At 34.8% G+C, this 18,001-nt stretch overlaps 7 protein-coding genes and 13 long non-coding RNA genes across 20 annotated transcripts, besides 1 other annotated feature; 10 read left to right on the top strand and 10 right to left on the bottom strand.

The window, feature by feature from the left end:
• Positions 1-25: 25 nt before the first annotated feature.
• SPOM_SPNCRNA.2900 lies at positions 26-1,056 on the bottom strand. The gene has a single exon (NR_192268.1). It is a non-coding gene; the product is annotated as a non-coding RNA (long non-coding RNA).
• rdl1 (RAD51D-like protein 1) lies at positions 132-1,183 on the top strand. The gene has a single exon (NM_001019005.3). It carries the CDS (start codon positions 438-440, stop codon positions 1,128-1,130), a length of 693 nt encoding a protein of 230 aa, NP_593573.1. The 5' UTR covers positions 132-437; the 3' UTR covers positions 1,131-1,183.
• mtl1 (exosome RNA helicase subunit Mtl1) lies at positions 1,171-4,573 on the bottom strand. The gene has a single exon (NM_001019004.3). The coding sequence runs from the start codon at positions 4,439-4,441 to the stop codon at positions 1,349-1,351; it is 3,093 nt and encodes a 1,030-aa protein (NP_593572.1). The 5' UTR covers positions 4,442-4,573; the 3' UTR covers positions 1,171-1,348.
• Positions 2,260-2,633, top strand: SPOM_SPNCRNA.2899. The gene has a single exon (NR_192267.1). It is a non-coding gene; the product is annotated as a non-coding RNA (long non-coding RNA).
• On the top strand, positions 2,739-3,251 carry SPOM_SPNCRNA.2898. The gene has a single exon (NR_192266.1). It is a non-coding gene; the product is annotated as a non-coding RNA (long non-coding RNA).
• SPOM_SPNCRNA.2897 lies at positions 3,776-5,771 on the top strand. Its single transcript, NR_192265.1, has one exon. It is a non-coding gene; the product is annotated as a non-coding RNA (long non-coding RNA).
• Positions 4,468-8,554, bottom strand: cid16 (poly(A) polymerase Cid16). Its single transcript, NM_001019003.3, has one exon. It carries the CDS (start codon positions 8,292-8,294, stop codon positions 4,686-4,688), a length of 3,609 nt encoding a protein of 1,202 aa, NP_593571.1. The 5' UTR covers positions 8,295-8,554; the 3' UTR covers positions 4,468-4,685.
• On the top strand, positions 5,937-6,309 carry SPOM_SPNCRNA.2896. The gene has a single exon (NR_192264.1). It is a non-coding gene; the product is annotated as a non-coding RNA (long non-coding RNA).
• On the top strand, positions 7,231-8,203 carry SPOM_SPNCRNA.2895. Its single transcript, NR_192263.1, has one exon. It is a non-coding gene; the product is annotated as a non-coding RNA (long non-coding RNA).
• Positions 8,555-8,587: 33 nt separating the features above from the next.
• Positions 8,588-9,315, top strand: SPOM_SPNCRNA.786. The gene has a single exon (NR_151162.1). It is a non-coding gene; the product is annotated as a non-coding RNA (long non-coding RNA).
• SPOM_SPNCRNA.785 lies at positions 8,813-10,144 on the bottom strand. The gene has a single exon (NR_151161.1). It is a non-coding gene; the product is annotated as a non-coding RNA (long non-coding RNA).
• Positions 9,315-9,641: an LONG TERMINAL REPEAT.
• On the top strand, positions 9,864-12,505 carry vps1 (dynamin family protein Vps1). Its single transcript, NM_001356043.2, has 2 exons — positions 9,864-10,029; positions 10,081-12,505. The coding sequence occupies exons 1-2, from the start codon at positions 9,937-9,939 to the stop codon at positions 12,022-12,024; spliced, it is 2,037 nt and encodes a 678-aa protein (NP_001342849.1). The 5' UTR covers positions 9,864-9,936; the 3' UTR covers positions 12,025-12,505.
• On the bottom strand, positions 10,597-10,859 carry SPOM_SPNCRNA.2894. The gene has a single exon (NR_192262.1). It is a non-coding gene; the product is annotated as a non-coding RNA (long non-coding RNA).
• Positions 11,335-11,627, bottom strand: SPOM_SPNCRNA.2893. Its single transcript, NR_192261.1, has one exon. It is a non-coding gene; the product is annotated as a non-coding RNA (long non-coding RNA).
• On the bottom strand, positions 11,899-12,150 carry SPOM_SPNCRNA.2892. Its single transcript, NR_192260.1, has one exon. It is a non-coding gene; the product is annotated as a non-coding RNA (long non-coding RNA).
• Positions 12,506-12,548: 43 nt separating the features above from the next.
• SPOM_SPNCRNA.2891 lies at positions 12,549-12,948 on the bottom strand. Its single transcript, NR_192259.1, has one exon. It is a non-coding gene; the product is annotated as a non-coding RNA (long non-coding RNA).
• Positions 12,563-14,149, top strand: swc4 (Swr1 complex/NuA4 histone acetyltransferase complex subunit Swc4). The gene is made up of 4 exons (NM_001019001.4): positions 12,563-12,801; positions 12,866-12,954; positions 13,011-13,088; positions 13,131-14,149. The coding sequence occupies exons 1-4, from the start codon at positions 12,596-12,598 to the stop codon at positions 14,069-14,071; spliced, it is 1,314 nt and encodes a 437-aa protein (NP_593568.2). The 5' UTR covers positions 12,563-12,595; the 3' UTR covers positions 14,072-14,149.
• Positions 13,083-15,622, bottom strand: trm61 (tRNA (m1A) methyltransferase complex catalytic subunit Trm61). Its single transcript, NM_001019000.3, has one exon. The coding sequence runs from the start codon at positions 15,347-15,349 to the stop codon at positions 14,255-14,257; it is 1,095 nt and encodes a 364-aa protein (NP_593567.1). The 5' UTR covers positions 15,350-15,622; the 3' UTR covers positions 13,083-14,254.
• Positions 15,623-15,964: 342 nt separating this feature from the next.
• Positions 15,965-16,753, bottom strand: SPOM_SPNCRNA.2890. The gene has a single exon (NR_192258.1). It is a non-coding gene; the product is annotated as a non-coding RNA (long non-coding RNA).
• On the top strand, positions 16,198-17,797 carry spn4 (mitotic septin Spn4). Its single transcript, NM_001356042.2, has one exon. The coding sequence runs from the start codon at positions 16,350-16,352 to the stop codon at positions 17,490-17,492; it is 1,143 nt and encodes a 380-aa protein (NP_001342848.1). The 5' UTR covers positions 16,198-16,349; the 3' UTR covers positions 17,493-17,797.
• Positions 17,798-18,001: the final 204 nt, after the last annotated feature.

Genomic DNA, 18,001 nt, shown 5'->3' with positions numbered 1-18,001 from the left:
ATTTAAAAACAGTTAGTTGATGCTTTTCTATTTTTTCTTTTTATTCTTAAAGGGTTATTCTCAATATATACAAATCCACACCAGTGTGGCTATATACTGTACTCGAATGTTGACGACCTTTCTGCTTCTTTAATCCATACCCTAATTAAATATAATCCATGTAGATAGTTCAACAAAAAACATGAGATAAGATTCAACACACACTCATGATTAGTTAAATACTTGTTGAACATTCCGGAAATTTTTGACGATTGTACGTATCTTTTCCTTCAACGCATTTGGGTGTTTATCTCTTTTAGAATGCCATTAGCATAACCAGGGGATGATTGCAAAAATCAATTTCATTGATCATCAATATCGTTGGAAAAAACAATTCTATCGAAAGTTTAAAGCATACCAAGCAAATTCTTAAAGCAGCTTATATATTTTCTGACATTATGAATCAGGTTACTCAATTTAGTGGAAATTCTGCAAACTTGATGCTTTACTGGATTCTAAAAAGTTATTACTCTAGGTTTGATAGAATTATGTGGATTGATACTTTAGGTACTTTCAATCCGGCTGCACTCCCTCTTCCATGTCTTGAAAAAACTATGTTGGTTAGATCATTCGATGCTCAGGGATTGAAGGATGCAGTTGATGAGTTGGAAAGCAATCTCAAAAGCTCCGAAGATCAAGCATATGCATTGTGTATAGATTCCTTTTCTAATCCCATTGGTTTGTTAATGGCTCAGGGCAATATATCTTTTGCACATGCATTCATGATGACTTTAGGAAGAAAATGCCGAATCCTTACCAGAAAATTCAGATTAGCAGTATACTTATCTACTTCTCTTGTGTACATAAAGCAACTCCACCTTTCCAAACCAGCGCTGGGAAACAGCTGGCCATTTTGTCTTGACCATTCATATATTCTAGAAGATCAACAGCATAATAAATGTTTAGTACATTGCAACCAAAGTCGTAAAGATTTACTAGGTTGCTCACAACTTTTTTTACTCCTTAAAGGTTCGTTTACTCACGAATATTTGACTATTGATTTCTACAATGGTACACCTGTCTCTGTTTCATCTAAATTGCATGTATCACCAAGTCTGTATCACTCATCTACGCTCAACAGTCCATCATGAGTATACTACCCCAAAATATCAAAGTTTAAAAAATATGTAGATGACTTATTAAGGATTTATTTAATGATATTGTTTTTTATACATTCAATAAAAATCTGTAGATAACACTTCTAAATAAAGAATTAAAACTAACATATATAAAAAGAATATTGCACAAAATCGAAATCATATTTGATAGGCCAAACGATCATTGTCAATATCAAACTTTCGCTACAAATTTAGAGGTATAGAGAGGCCGAAAATATGATATCACGATGCAACTTTTGTTCAGTCAACACACTCTTCTCTTTCAATTCATTATTGCCTAATACAATAGCAGCATGTTCAAGTTGTTTTAACAACTCATCTAATCTCCTGAACGTTCGAACAATTGAACCTTCATAAAGCTTGGAGACAATGCATATTTCTTGAAACGAGGCTCCATTGATCCATAAAGATACAGGCTCCATAATGTCAGGCTTAAACTGATGGAGGTAGTCGCTTTCGTTAAATTGAAGCTTACTTTCTAACGAAACGGTTGCTATGCGCTTTGCTGCTTCAATAATCGTTAGATACATCTTTTTGAAAGGCTCTTTCAAATTCAATGTGGAAACTTCAGATTTGTCTTCATAAACAAAGCAACTGAGTGCAGCAGCAATTTCTTCAGGAGGCATTTGGTTAAAAAAACCTTGGAAGATAAGCTCCACCAACAGCAGTTCGTCTCCAGAAGTAATTTCACAAGCTACCCTTCCTTTAATATCAATAACATTTTCTAAGGTGCAGAATCCAAGTCGCCGTAAAACCCTTTGTCTAATTTTAAGTTCTCGAAGTTGTATAATCGCCTCAGTATTTGTAATTTTCGTCGATATATCTTTTATCTGAGCTCGTAAGTTGAGTTTTTTTCTAAATTCATGATATTCGGCCCTATGTTTAGAATCCTTGTAGTAAGGGCTGTCGAAGAGTTTGGGTTCAAGAATTTCAAGTTTTCGAAGAGATAAACTTAACGTAGAGCTTTCAATATGCATATGTTCTAAGGGGTCTAAATAAGGTATTTCCTTAAATTCTTCTATAACCTCATTTACACGTCTATAAGCACGCAGCTTAGATTCATTCGAGTTCAACTCTCGTGGCATATAAATACGTATAGAAGAAATGTTACAAACAGCAGTCAGTAAAACAGAAACTATTTCATAAAGAGGTGTCTCGTTCGGACGAGGGGGTACTAAAATCGAGGGATTCACTTTATGATTTGACATGGAGTTTGAGGAGATGGGAAGTAAAACATCAAGAACATAGGTTTCGTGCGGGGCAACTTGTTCACGAGTGTTTGGATCAAATTCTCTTTTTATGACATTGACAAGTACACCCCAAGGAAATATAATACCCCCTAATTTTATTTGTATAAGTCGGCCAGATTGCAGATAAGGCAAACAATTATCAGGATGGGTCATTACCTTTTGAATTTCTTCCCCATACTTTTCTAACTGTAATTTTAAATCGTGAAACTCCTTGACAGCTGTCTCATTGGGAATATTAATTGAAGTCTCTTCGTTTTTTAATTGCATAAGTTCTTCTTTAATTAAAGGTAAAGATTCCATATTTTGGAACTGATAAAAGCTTTTTTTTAATATATCTTCTGGACTGATTTCCTCAATTCTCATGAGATTTAATATCATCCCATAGCTAAGATGGAAAGCGGAATTAAGAACGTCAGCTTGACCATTCATCAAACATCGAGCAGCTTGCTCATCAATGGATTGATCCAATATTACAATGGATAATCCTTTAGTATCAATTCCTCTTCTACCTGCACGTCCGCTCATTTGCATATATTCACCAGATGTAAGCCATCGAAAATTGTTTCCTGAAAACTTTTGAGCTTTTGTAAACAGAACTGTTCGAGCAGGCATATTTAACCCAATTGAGAAAGTTTCTGTTGCAAACAAAATTCTAACAAGACCTTCTTGAAATAATATTTCGACCAATTCTTTCAAAATAGGAAGCAAACCAGAATGATGAATACCTATGCCACGAAGTAAAAGCGAACGCATTTCTTCAAATTGACGGAGGCCTCTATCTTCTTCTGAAAGTTGATTGATAGCAGAGTCGAAAATTTCTGTAACTAATTCTTTATTTTCCGTATCATTTAAGTCCAGTTTTCCAAATTGGTGAGCATTGATTTCACACTCTTTCTTACTAAAGCAAAATACAATGATTGGATCATATCTATTGGATAAGACCATATTGATAATTCTTTCTAATGAAGATGACTTCTTAACCTTTTTGGAACTTTTGGAATAGTTTTCCTGGCGTGTGGAATGATCAAGCACTTCCAGTACTTTTTTAAAGTTTTCAGTTTTAAACTTGTTTTTCTCGTCAACTAACATATAAATCCCATCAGCTCCTTGAGGGTAAATAAAATGTTGCAGTGGAGTGGGTCGGTAATCTGTATAAACAACATGGCAGGGTTGCTTGTGGATCTCTGAAATCCAACGAGCAAATTGTAATGCGTTAGGTAAAGTAGCAGATAGAAAAATAAAGCGTATAGCATCTGGTAACAAAATCAAAGTCTCTTCCCATACAACTCCTCGATCTTTATCACGCATATAGTGCACTTCATCAAAGATAACCCAGGCAATTTCGTGCATGATTTCTGAGTTTTTGTATAGCATTGCACGTAGAATTTCAGTAGTCATGATAAGACAACTAGCTGATGGATTAATAGAGACATCACCGGTCATTAAACCAACATCACCAAATTCGGAAAGTAGCTCTCGATACTTTTGGTTACTTAAAGACTTTATAGGACTAGTATAAATTACTCTCTGTCGATTTTTCAATGCTTGAGCAATAGCATATTCAGCAATAACCGTTTTACCTGCCGAGGTGTGTGCACTAACAAGGACTGATTCCATTCGTTCCACACACTTTATTGCAGTAGATTGAAAAGGATCTAGTTCGAAAGGATACGTTTTAGCAGGAGGATCACTAGGGATATGTTTATTTAGAGGAATGTAATCGTAATCATCAGGAACAACAACTTTGTGTAATGCGAAGCTCCTATCATGTCTTTTGTCTTTAAGTAATGGATTCAAGTATTTAGACTCAGAAACCGCGTCACTCAATTTCAAGGAATTTTTAGCATATTCCTTATTGACTGAAGAGTCCGACAAATTCTCGATTATCGACTCTTCTTCAGAGTTTGAAAAAGACGACTTCTCATCCTCTTTAGTTTCTGTATCTCTTAACAATACTTTGAGCTCATCATTGCTAGACTCGCGTGAACCTTCACTGAATTGGAAATTTTTAGAGTCTGTACTGTTTTCTGACATTACTATAACATTTCGCTACTTGATATATCTAAACGATTTATTTAGAAATTAAGGAAATGAGAAGTATTAATAATATTCACAGAAACGACAGAGCTGTTTTATCGCAAAACAAAATTGGGTCAGTCGGGAGTTAGCAAAGCTATGTTACTTTCGAAACTAATATCACCGGCCAACGGTATTTTGAAAGTGAGTCAGAGAGGGAAAAAACTGTTTTTTTCTGTTCTTATGTTCATATATAAAAGATTTATTGAATCAAGGGATCCAGTAAATGATCTAGATTACATTTTGGATCGCTTAAAATTCTACACGCTCTTTCGAGTTCATAGCGAACTACCTTAACTGATTTTTGCGTTAAAGCTTTAGTCAAATTCTTCTTTTTAAGAAAAGGATCCAAAACAACAAAAGGGCAATCCTTAAATTCAGTTGACTTGCGTTTCAATTGACTGCTTGAAATATCAATCATGTAAGCCTCCCAATCGAACGAGTATTGAGTAGTTAGTCCATAATAACAAAAAAATCCTCGTAACAATAATGCAATATTTTTTCTGCCTTTTTGCATTGACCCTCTATAACATTCGGTATCCCTGTTAAACCAGCAATTAACATTTCCATAATCATTATCCCGGACGATTTTTGAGTATTGCGTGCTTAGCTTTTGAAGGTTTGGTAGTATCGGTTCCGGAATCTGTTGTAGATAAAAAATAACCATTATACACCAAGTATAACTAGAAGGGAATGCATGATGAGTCTTGTCAATGAGTCTATTCGAAGCCCAGTATTTAACAAGCATGAGTAAGGTTTTAACCCTTTCGTCGATTAAAGAATAGTTCAAGATTAGATCTGAATTATGAATTGGCAGTAAATTGTCGAAGCTTAAATCACAGTGAATATTGTATTGCCCTGTAAATTTAATGATAGGAATTCGAGCACCTCTAATAGGCATTACATTAGAGAACTCATTCTTTATAATACTCTTGACTCTATCATAGTAGGGAAGAAGCGCTTCTTTGGAAGAATAAATTACTAAATCCAAATCCGAATTTTTGGTCATAAGCCCTGTTCGATAAGATCCAAAGCACGCAATTTTAACAGGACCTTCTAACTTTCTCAAACTTTTCAGCAATTTCTTAATAATTGCTTTCATAGCAGTCGTCCTCACTGTATCGGGTCGAATATCATTTTGGAAATTTTGCAAACTTTGCTCAAGTGAAATATAACAAGGTACGTTCTCAAAAAAATTTGAGCTTATAAAAGTATGTTGTAATACTCCCCATTCCGATGGATGTTTTAAGAACAATGCCCCAGTATCTGTTAATTTCCTCGGATATTGGCTCGTGATGAAGCCAATTTCCTCTAGGAATCTTAAAACTCTTTTTAATATTAGCTTGGGGTATCTTTCACAATAGTATGTAAAGACATAGCTTTGGAGTTTTTCAAATGACTTAATACCAATCACGCATTTTCTAAATATGAATAAGATCAGGTTTTTTGGAAAAACATTTTCCTCTATTAATTTCTGCAACTCCTTTGAAGCCTTAAGTTTATTATCTTTTACGAAAGAAGTTAGACCAATCGATTCTAAACTTTTGTAATTTTCGATGAATTTTCTGCTGCTAGTCGAGGCAGAGGAAACCGTATGTTTTGAAGAGTCTAATACGTGATTGTTTGATGACGAAAAATTTGAACTGGTGTCTGCTTCTTCCAGAAGCTTTCGAAGAGCGACTCCTATGGCTTTGTGTTTATTAATTTCTTCGATAGTAAAGTTAGTCAGCCTCTCTTCTTCTTTGAGGTCAGATTTTAAAATAAAGGTATTGTTTTTAGTGTTCTTGGTTTCTGAAACAGCTTCCGATTCCTTCAATAAGTCAACATTTGGTAATTGAAGGTTATATTTAAGTGTTGAAAATTTTGACATATCAATTTCCCGTCCTATTTCATAAAGTTTTTCTAACATATCAAAAGTTGAGTTTTTCTGAAATTCCATTAAAGAATAGTTGACACATTTTAATAAATTAAGGGGAGTAAAATCATCGAAGTCTTTATTCAATTTCACAATTCCTTCATTGTATACCAAAAAAGTATTAAAAATATTATGTTCAAGGAGAAACGATAAACAATCAGTAATTTTTAACTCTTCTATAGAAGAATTCACCTCCCTTGTGTTTTTACCCAAAATTAAAGTCATGACAGCATCTAATGAAAGCATTTCAGTTTTATCCTTTAGATGATTAATGATAAGTTGCAAGGGTGTAACTAATATAGCAACACAGTACCAGCGGAGCGAAGAATTCAAGGAAACTTCCTTAGAGAATGTTGAATTTGCTATATCCTCAATCAATAATGACTTAAGTATCTCAAATTTTTTATAAAAAAGCTCAACATTTTCATTCACCCAATGGTCAATAGTCTTTTGCAATACGGAATAAAGCCAGCAGTTCTCTGAAAAACATAGTATATATATATCACCAGCAGAACAGTTATCTTGATTGTATCTCGGTATCATGTTAATTGATAATTGCGTTAATATTTTCCTGGTACCTATAGCTTGAAGGGTACTGGTAATTGATTTTCCTAAAGGGTGCGAAGAGTCAAAAACTTTGAGCCATAAGTTTTCAATCTCCTCCAACGAAATCCAACGCCTTGCTAAATTTTTATATACAAATGCTACTTGTAAAGGCTCCAGGAGCAAATCAACAAGTAGCATATTTATCTCATGGTTGAAATAGCTATCTATATGCTCAAAAATGTCGAACATCCGTGATAAATATTTTCTTTCCCTAATAATATTTTTCCTGGCGATGAGAGCTGTGTTAGAAACAGATTCCTTTTTGGCTTCGGTTATTGGTATTGTAGTTAATTTTTCTTCCGCATGGTTTGAAGTTATCATTTTTCCTAGCTTACTGATCCTATTAATTGCATGTTTTTGAGCTTTTATGCCGTATGATTTAAACTTTGAATCAACTAGTTGGCGCAAAGCAATAAACAAATCAGTAGTATCAATATCGGCCTTTCTGTTTACTAAAGCGACCTCCTTCCTTTTCATAGTCTTCTTAAAGGAGAAGACATGTCCTAAACATTCGGACTCAAGTATTCTAATCCAACCTCCAAAGAGTTTGACAACTTCCAATCCACCGTTACCAACCTCGAGAGTTAATTTTTGATCTTGAAATGAATGATCAATAACTGCAAGATCCACACTAATTTTAGATACTTTCAATAGTTTAATGAGATTCTGGACTGGTACCAGAAGCAACTTGGCTCCCAAATTCACTCGATCTTCGGTGACAAGATTGTTGTCTTCTTTCGAATTGATGGCACAATTAGAAAGTACTACTTTAAAATTATCACTTTCGCTATCATGAAAAAATGATCGATTTTCTAAGTGGTTTTTATGTCCTTTGAATGTGAGGAAGCTAACATCGTCATCCAGTGAACAAGGGACATCAGTTGGAAAAAGAATCGACGGGTCTTTGGACCTTTTGCAGCATGATAACAGTGCACGTTCTATTTCTTCCCACTCTGCAGCGCTTTTTTGAGATTTTCTAGCTAATAAATAATTAATCAATTTTGGAAGTAAGATTGGTACCGGCAAATTATTTAATGATGTATCAACTAGTCTGATCTTCTTGTTATGGTAATGAAAAGCATGGCACAATTGGTTGGAGCTCAGAAGTGCTTTCAATCCCCCAGCTAGAGAAACAGCCAACTTATTAGGGGTAGAAATTTTCCTCAAATTGTCAGTTTCATCTTGGAATATTAGTAGATTAGCCTCTTTAATTGAAATTTCTTTGCTCTTGGCCTTTGCGTAAGCAAACAAAATTTGTACAGGTTTTAACAATAATTTGGCAAATAGCATTTCACGAGTGATATTTTTAAATAAAAAAGTAAAAATTCTTTTTAGGCTTTGCTTTTAATTAAGGATCACAGAATAAATAAAGGGTATGCCGCTTTTAAACGATTGAAACATTAATTAACGAAACCTTTGAAAGAATAAATAATTTGTCGAATTTTCTTCAACGAGCACATTAAGACAGTTTTGTTTTATTGACTTAAAAAAGACATGTATACTAAATTTATGTTGAAGACATTGAGTAAGTAGTGCATTGGTATGGTTATGGAGTAAGTGATCCTAGGAGGAGTACCAATCTTCCAGTCTCTTATTAAACGCTCGCTAGAGCATGAAGCAACCTATGCGTCGTAGCATTTGCTTAAAAATTTGGGTTTTACATGTATGCCGTTCATGTATAAACCTAACAGTATGCCGAATACAGAGAAGTTGGATTTTATAGTTAACCCAAATTTGCATCCTGTTTAGTAACAAATTTGTAAAAATTGTAATTTTATTGACAAAAAATTATTTACAAGATATCAAAGATATTGATTTGGCATTTGTATACGATAGAGGTGTCAAGAAACGAAGCAAAATGTGTAAGATTTTGACAAACTACTCCACGAGTTATACAACCATTTATTTTGATAACTAACTTTTGGAATGCTAGTATTATTTAGTTTTGGAGTCAAGAACCAAGACTTCATATGTTTCTCTATTTGTAAGTTTGCATATGGTATATTAATATGCTTTGATAAAAATTAGAGATATTATCCACTATGAAATTCGCTTCCATTTATTGCTAAAAAGGTCCCAATTGTTATTGGTTTTTTTCCAACAAAAAGCATAAATTGTTTGACGCTAAGGTGATTGCTAAAATTTGTCCAATGGCATGTGCAAATTGAACACACTTGTCGACTTCTAATCAGCAGCAAAACAGAGAATAATTAGCAAAAATTGCTGTTTCTATAAAGTCCATTCCCTTTTCCTACTGAACTAAAACTCGTTTTTGAATAAACTAGCGTATTGAGCACTGTCAGCTACGCGTAATGTAACCAATTTTTAAAACTGTGGTGGTAGTTTTATTTGAAATATACAATATTACGGTACGCAGCAAAACGCGTACTATATTATAAAGATTCTCGTAAATAGGTACTATTTTTACTTATCAGCAGAATAGCTTATAATTGTACTGAAAAACAAGGTTAAAGCAGTTTCCGTTAATTTTTTCAGTACTCAAGTATCAATGGGTAACTTTGTATTAAGATAAATAGCATTTCGCAATTATCATTAAAAGGATCTTTCCTGTTATTCCAACACAGGGCATATAGTGATACGCAACGTAGTAAAACGCAATATTAGTATATTATCGTTCGTTAAATATGGAATGATGCATCGCTTTAATATTACTTATCGAGGGTTAAACATTAGATTTATTGTCTAAAGTCTGACAACAACGTTTCAAGGGCATCACTGTTTCTTTTTTGGTAAATCAATTAGCAACACGATATTGTTAAGCCACCTTCAAGCAGCCTTACTGAAATCCGATTAGCGAGGTACTAATTTTATTCGACATATCCGAGTAAACACTACACTACCACAGCACATACCATCAGGTTTGTAACCGCCCATTCGTAAAATTGTCTATTTAGTGGATCCATAGTTGATAATGGATCCCTCATTGATTAAAGTTGTCAATCAACTTCAGGAGGCTTTCTCCACAGTTGGCGTTCAAAACTTGATTGACTTACCACAGATTACTGTATGTTGTGAATTTTAACTTAGATTGAAAAATTCACTAATAAATTGTTAGGTCGTACGGTCACAGTCAAGCGGTAAATCATCGGTTTTAGAAAATATTGTTGGGAGAGATTTCCTTCCTAGAGGAACCGGCATTGTAACAAGGCGTCCTTTGGTTCTGCAGTTAATTAATAGACCTAGCGCTAGTGGAAAAAATGAAGAAACAACTACTGATTCAGATGGAAAGGACCAGAATAATTCATCTGAATGGGGAGAATTCCTCCATCTTCCCGGACAAAAGTTCTTTGAGTTTGAAAAGATTCGTGAAGAAATCGTTAGAGAAACAGAAGAAAAAACAGGAAAGAATGTTGGCATTTCTTCGGTTCCTATCTATCTTCGTATTTACTCTCCTCATGTGCTTACTCTGACACTAGTAGATTTACCTGGTCTTACAAAGGTACCGGTTGGTGACCAACCTCGAGATATTGAAAAGCAAATTCGTGAAATGGTTTTGAAGTATATATCTAAAAACAATGCCATTATATTGGCTGTAAACGCTGCCAATACTGATTTGGCAAACTCAGATGGTCTCAAACTTGCTAGAGAAGTTGACCCCGAAGGTCTTCGCACTATCGGTGTATTGACCAAGGTTGATTTAATGGATAAAGGTACGGATGTGGTAGATATTCTAGCTGGACGTGTTATTCCATTGAGACTTGGGTATGTTCCAGTCATAAATCGCGGTCAAAAGGACATCGAAGGGAAGAAGTCTATTCGTATAGCTCTTGAGGCAGAAAGGAACTTTTTTGAAACGCATCCTTCCTATGGTTCTAAAGCGCAATACTGCGGTACTCCATTTCTAGCTCGTAAACTAAATATGATATTGATGCACCATATTCGGAACACCCTTCCCGAAATTAAAGTTCGTATTAACGCTGCTTTAGCCAAATATCAGGCCGAACTACATTCTTTGGGGGACACTCCTGTTGGCGACAACTCCAGTATTGTACTAAATTTAATTACTGACTTTTGCAACGAATATCGCACAGTTGTGGACGGCCGTAGTGAAGAGCTTTCTGCTACGGAGCTTTCAGGAGGAGCTCGTATTGCGTTCGTATTTCATGAAATTTTTTCGAATGGTATTCAAGCAATTGATCCATTTGATGAAGTTAAGGATTCGGATATTCGCACCATTTTGTACAATTCATCTGGCCCTTCTCCTAGTTTATTTATGGGTACTGCTGCATTTGAAGTTATTGTCAAGCAACAAATTAAGCGTTTGGAGGATCCTTCCTTGAAGTGTGTTTCCCTCATTTACGACGAACTTGTCCGTATTTTAAATCAATTGCTTCAACGTCCCATATTTAAACGTTATCCTCTTTTGAAAGATGAATTTTACAAGGTTGTTATTGGTTTCTTTAGAAAATGTATGCAACCCACTAATACCCTTGTAATGGATATGGTTGCCATGGAAGGTTCTTATATAAACACTGTTCATCCAGACTTTTTATCTGGACATCAAGCAATGGCGATTGTTCAAAGTCAGAATAGTAAGCCGATACCCGTTGACCCTAAAACTGGAAAAGCACTTACAAATAACCCCGTTCCTCCAGTTGAAACTTCATCATCTTCGGGACAGAATTTCTTTGGAAGCTTTTTTGGTTCTAAGAATAAAAAGCGACTTGCAGCTATGGAGCCTCCTCCACCGGTTTTAAGAGCTTCTACTACTCTCTCAGACCGCGAAAAGACTGATACTGAAGTTATTAAACTACTTATTATGTCCTATTTCAACATTGTTAAAAGGACATTGGCCGATATGGTACCTAAATCCATTTCTTTGAAAATGATAAAATACTCTAAAGAGCACATTCAGCACGAGTTGCTTGAGCAGCTTTACAAGTCTCAGGCGTTCGATAAATTACTCCAGGAAAGCGAAGTGACAGTGCAACGTCGTAAAGAATGCGAACAAATGGTAGAATCTCTCCTACAGGCAAGTGAGATTGTGTCTAACGTTTAATGATATAATGATAACAAACTGCTAAAATAACGAGGTTAAGTTACCTTATGAGATGATCTCATATCGATGAATGTCTTAATTGCTTTAAAGATCCTTGTTTTTTATTTTTCGTCACGCACTTTTCATCGCATATATTCTTGTCTTTACATGAACAATCATGTGAAGTTGCTCGCTTAAAATCGAAACTTTCGTTAAATCGATACTTATGTTTTCCTAGGGTTGTAGTGTCTTTAAATAAAGATTTCCCGAATGTAGCGTTAGGAAGACTCAATGAAGTTTTTATAAAAGTTTTTCAGTTACATTTAGATTATATTTAACGCCGATATGGTGTTATCTCAAGTTGGTTATTTTTTTTTATTAAATAACTACTCTATCAATACTACTTTATTCCCATATTTCCTGAATTACAAAATTGCAAGTGCACTCTAAAATCTCCTTAAAAAATAGGACAATTGAGTACGCAGTGTTATGCTAAATAAATACTGTAGTCTAACGTTTTTTAAAAGAAAACCACATTTGAAGTGTCGGCGTTTTATTCGTACACTGATGAGAAAATTCAGTTCAAAATACAATGACTAGTGCTGACATTCGGGATGTCTTTGAATTACCTCCTCCTGAAATAGGAAATAAGCAGAAATCTAAAACTCCAACAGAGAGAAGGCCAGAAGGAATTTCTCGAGAACTTTATTCATTGCTAGGCGAGAATTCTGCCCCGTTAGCAATATACCAAAAGAAATTTAAGGAAAAACCAAAAGTTAGTCACAAAGCTAAAAATTGGTGAGTAAATCAGAGCTCAAATAAATAAATTTGTGTATTCAGTAAGGAATTTACTAATTTGTAGGGTACGCCAGCCCTTTTCCATATCAAGCCGTAAGGATGATTTTACTTTGCATCATTGGGTCCTTAAATCAGAAGTAGATTCTGAAGCCTGTATGTTTGAAATTTTATTTGATAAGCGCTTGGTTAAACTAACCTAAACTGTGTAGCATACAAATTTGAAAAATTTAACGTCCCTCTGTTTATAATTGACTACACCGACGAAGAGTACCAAAATTATTTAAAAGGTTGAGATTCTCTACTATATTTCATTAACTAATTTGTTGTAGATGAGGATTGGAATAAAGATGAAACCGACTACCTATTCCGTTTATGCAAAGATTATGACTTGAGGTTCTTTGTAATAGCAGATCGTTATGATAATGAAAAATATAAAAAACATCGAACGCTTGAAGATTTAAAAGACAGATTTTATTCTGTGTCGCGAAAAATTCTATTAGCCAGGAATCCCATTAATTCAATGACTGCTGCACAGAGCTCTTTGTTGAATACGATGGAGTACAATAAAGAGCAAGAAGTTATTCGGAAGAAGTATCTAATTGGGCTTGCTTCTAGGACGCCTGAAGAAGTTGCAGAAGAAGAAGCTTTATTTATTGAATTAAAACGTATTGAAACATCACAGGCTAAATTATTAAGTGATAGAGACGAAGTTCTCCGTCTATTAGATGAACAGAAAGGAGATGGTGGCATTCATGAATATCACACAAGTGCTGGAATGAGCAGTTTAATTCAAGATATGATTAATTCTCAAAGAACCAAAAATAAAGTGGAGGAAGCTATTGTATCTTCTTCAGCCCCTTCTTCTGGAGTGTCTAGTGTTTTAAATACCCCTACTCGTCCACATGCTCTCAGCACACCAAGAATCAGATACGGTCCGCAACCGACAGATCCACAATTTGGCATCACTTGGCACGAAAAACTACATCCGGGCACTTTTGTTCGTTCCCAAAAAATCCCTGCCATAAAGGCTTCTTTATCGCAGAGAGTTTCGTCAGTTATGACTGAACTAGGAGTTTCTTCAAGGCTGATTATGCCGACAGCTAAAAACTTTGAGAAGTTCGTTGAGCTACAAAACTCAATCGTTTCGCTACTGGAACTGAAAAGAAAGGTAGATAGACTATCTCAGGAAACTGAAATTCAGGACAAGTTGAGCCGTAAACGCTCAGCTTCTCCTGACGGCTCCGAGAGTAAAAAGCACATAAGTCAATAATTCTATGACATTATACTCGATCTCAATTTGGGTAGTTACGTTTTTATAATAACAAGTTTTGAATGTTTGACGCGTTAATATTATTTTTTGTACCCTGTATGTCATTTACCGTGCCTGTGTGTCCTTTGGAGTACTTCGGCCTATTTTCACTAAATTTCTGTTTTGCATAAATATGAAAGTTATCTAAGGGCCTGTCTCCTGGTTCTGTTTATCTAGCTGAGATGGCAAATGCACCGCAAATAGCAAATAACTGGTGTGTGATTTTAAGTTAGAATCAACTCTTGCAACATCTGTCCATTCGTAATTTCCATCACCTTCTCTAATGCGTTTGTTAGTAACGGGCTTTAACGCCGTTTCTGTGGACACAGAAGACTTGTTTTCACCAAGCATTGAATCGTTATCTTGATCTTCTACCTTCGCATCAGAAGATAAGTTTTGTTCACGCCTCATTTTTCTTCTCTCAAATCCTTCGATCCTCCTTCTTTTAACCTCTTTTAGCCTATCGATTGCTTCGTCAATATGAACAATTCGACTCTTACGAGCAGCCCATTGCTTATAATCAACTTCAATCATTTCAATATCACACCAGCCAAGTTCTCGTAGTGCTTCAGCAGAATGTTGAATTTGTTCTATACAAGGAGAAAAACAACAAATTCGAGTGCTTTTATCATGATTTACATGATTCGAAAGATGCGGTATTGCTTCCCAGGGAGCTGGAAGGTCTAAAAATATAGCGTCAACCTTTACCTCCGTATCCAAAAAACCATCTTTGCAGACATCTCTATGAGTTAGATGAGTATTTCCACCCACATCAATTAACATCTCGTGTTCCCGAAATTCTTGTAACGCTGTTTGATAGCGAGTTGCGTGATATTCGAAAGTAAATAATCTTCCAAGAGGGCCGACTGTTCGCGATATTGCGTGTGACATGCTAGCACTACCAGTACCAGCTTCTATTACTCGGGTTCCGTAAGTGATACGAAGCTTTTGGTGGATTAAAGCAATATCTGGAGTGTAAACAATTTGTGTTCTGTGAGGAAGAGCGAGGGTCCATAGTTCCGGAGTTGGTTGAAGAAGGTAAATAAATCCTTGCTTCGCTGTAGATGCAATTTGCTCGCCGTACCTTTTACCAATCATTTCGGAATGTGGGAAGGCACCATATTGATTATGAAATGTTTTTTCAGCTTCTATATGTAAAGGAATCAACTTGTTCCTACCAATCCAAGCTACTGCCAAATCGCCATTTTCAACACGTTGTTTATAGTCTGCAAATACCATTATAAATTTCAAAAAAACATATAATATATATATATATATATGTATTACGAAAAATTAGAAGGTAGTGTTATTTAATTGCGTTTTAACAAATCAATATAATTAGCCAAAGAAAAATTGGGACTTAATTTTTCGTTGGTCTAAATTACCGGGTGCATTCACGATTATTGAAGAGTTAATAAAATAAGTCAGTGTGAAGTATATGAAGATCCGCTCAAATCTGTAATTTTAAATCATACAAGACTGAAGTAAAGAAGTTTTTAAAACTAATGTGTTGAGATAAATTTTTTTAGTCTTTTCAAGATATTATGGTTAACCTATCCCTACGCCCACTATGCTATTATTTTAGTTAACATTTGTTTAGTGTAGCCATGTTTCATTAGTTAAATATTAATAACGATATCTCACATTAACTCTCAAAGCTACGAACGTAAAATTCGTTAAATAATTTAGAAAATGCTATCAATGCTGCCGTTAATTACTATGCTGCCACGAATTAACTTTACACTGCAACAAGTTAGTACTTGTATATCAACTAAAACAACGATTTTGATCATCATATTACCTGTGTAGTAACTATTTTCTTGAACAATATAATGAACATTAAATCAATAACTTAAATGCATACTTCCCAGCAATCTATTTCTGTTACGTAGTATAGAGGTTTTTATATATTTGCCAAGCATAATTTCTGGCATTCAGAATCTTTATGAAATTTAATGAGCAAACTAGTAATGATAGTTAGTATATTTACGAGACGAAAGCCCGTTAAAAATATAATGAGGTATAGTGATCATATAGTTATATCGCTAACGAGTGATTGCAACGAAGCTTCGATTATCTATTTACTTAGACCTTCCGTTTTTTACCATTTATGCTTTAATAAAACTAATAACAATTCTCTTGCATTTTTTGGAAACTTTTTTATTTAGTTTGGAAGCTTTTAAGTCAATATTTTACAGACCGTTAAACAAAGGAAATATACTATTCATCTCTGCGCGTCATGAATGAAGAAGAGACAAACTTCGTTGGAATTGCGGATTTACCTAATCAGCGTCACAAAATAGTTTCACGAAATGGTGTAGCTTTCACTTTGATGCTTTGTGGAGAGTCGGGTCTTGGTAAAACAACATTTTGTAATACACTCTTTTCAACAACAATTAAATCACATATGGGCCCGGAAAAGGTTCGTGCGAAGCATGCTGAGAAAACGGTCGAAATAGAGATTACAAAAGCTGAGTTAGAAGAAAAAAATTTCCACTTAAGGTTGACAGTAATTGATACCCCTGGTTTTGGGGATTTTATCAATAATTCAGGATGTTGGGAGTCGGTAGTTGAATTTATAGAAGACCAGCATGAATCGTACATGAGACAAGATCAGCAGCCAGATCGTCGTAAGATCATTGATATGCGTATTCATGCTTGCCTATATTTTTTGCGTCCCGTAAGAAATGGTGTTCGGCCTATGGATTTGGAGGCTATGAAACATATTTCTAAGCGTGTCAATTTAATTCCTGTCATAGCTAAAGCCGATATGTATACTCGAAGGGATTTAGCTCTGTATAAAACTAGAATTTCTCAAGTTTTAGAATACCATCAAGTCAATGTTTATAAACCTAATATGGATGAGGGCGATCCCGTTTTTCACAGACAAATTCAAGGAATCATTAATTGCATGCCATTCGCGATTGTTGGAAGCGAAGATGACATCCGTACTCCTGATGGTAGGGTCGTTAAGGGTAGAGAATACCCATGGGGAATTGTTGAAATTGAGAACGAAGAACACTGCGACTTTAAACAGCTTAGGAATATTTTAATTCGGAGTTGTATGCTTGATTTGATTCAAACTACTGAAGAAAAGTTGTATGAGCAATATCGACAAGAGCAGATGAAAGTTCGCCAGTATGGAGAACCTAAACTGCGGACTATTGATAATGCGAAATTTAAGGAAGAAGAAGAAAATTTGAGAAAAAGATTTACAGAACAAGTGCGCGTAGAAGAAACTCGATTTCGACAATGGGAACAACGCTTGATTGCCGAACGCGACTCATTAAATAAAGATTTGGAAGCTCAGCATGTTCAAATAAAACAAATTGAACTTGAAATCGAACGACTAAAGGCGGCTACCAGCTCTCGCAAACGTTAGAGATAATGTTAAAATATAACGAAACTTGATACCCAATTATCATTTGGGTTTGTTTGCTAGTGAACCATACTATCATCTTTTATGGTCCTTCATTTCTAATACATAATGTCAAACGTCTATCTTGCCTCCCGTATAAATTACATTCTTTAGACAATCAATTAACTATATGATTTTATTTTATTTTTTCTATGCCTTTATACACTCTTTTATTGTGGTTTTATTCAACGTATAGTACATATGCTTTCATAAGTTGCTCAATTTTTATATAATTTTGATATCGAATAAATTTTCTGTATCTTATAAAATTTCTTGCATAAGTACTTAAAATTTCTCGTTTTGTGTCTTTCTGAAATAAAATTGTGCAATGTGTGTTTATAGTCAATGCTTAATAATATGTTACAAATATTTAGCTACATGACAATATGATCTTTCATTGCCTTGAGAATGGCTTTCAAAATTGTTTCTATAAATGTGAAGTAAACTATTTAGTTAAGCAATACAAATGCCTA

Source organism: Schizosaccharomyces pombe (assembly GCF_000002945.2).
Source record: "Schizosaccharomyces pombe strain 972h- genome assembly, chromosome: I".
Lineage (NCBI taxonomy): Eukaryota > Fungi > Ascomycota > Schizosaccharomycetes > Schizosaccharomycetales > Schizosaccharomycetaceae > Schizosaccharomyces > Schizosaccharomyces pombe.
The sequence above is the reverse complement of the archived record's forward strand: the minus strand, read 5'-3'. Positions and strand labels throughout refer to the sequence as shown.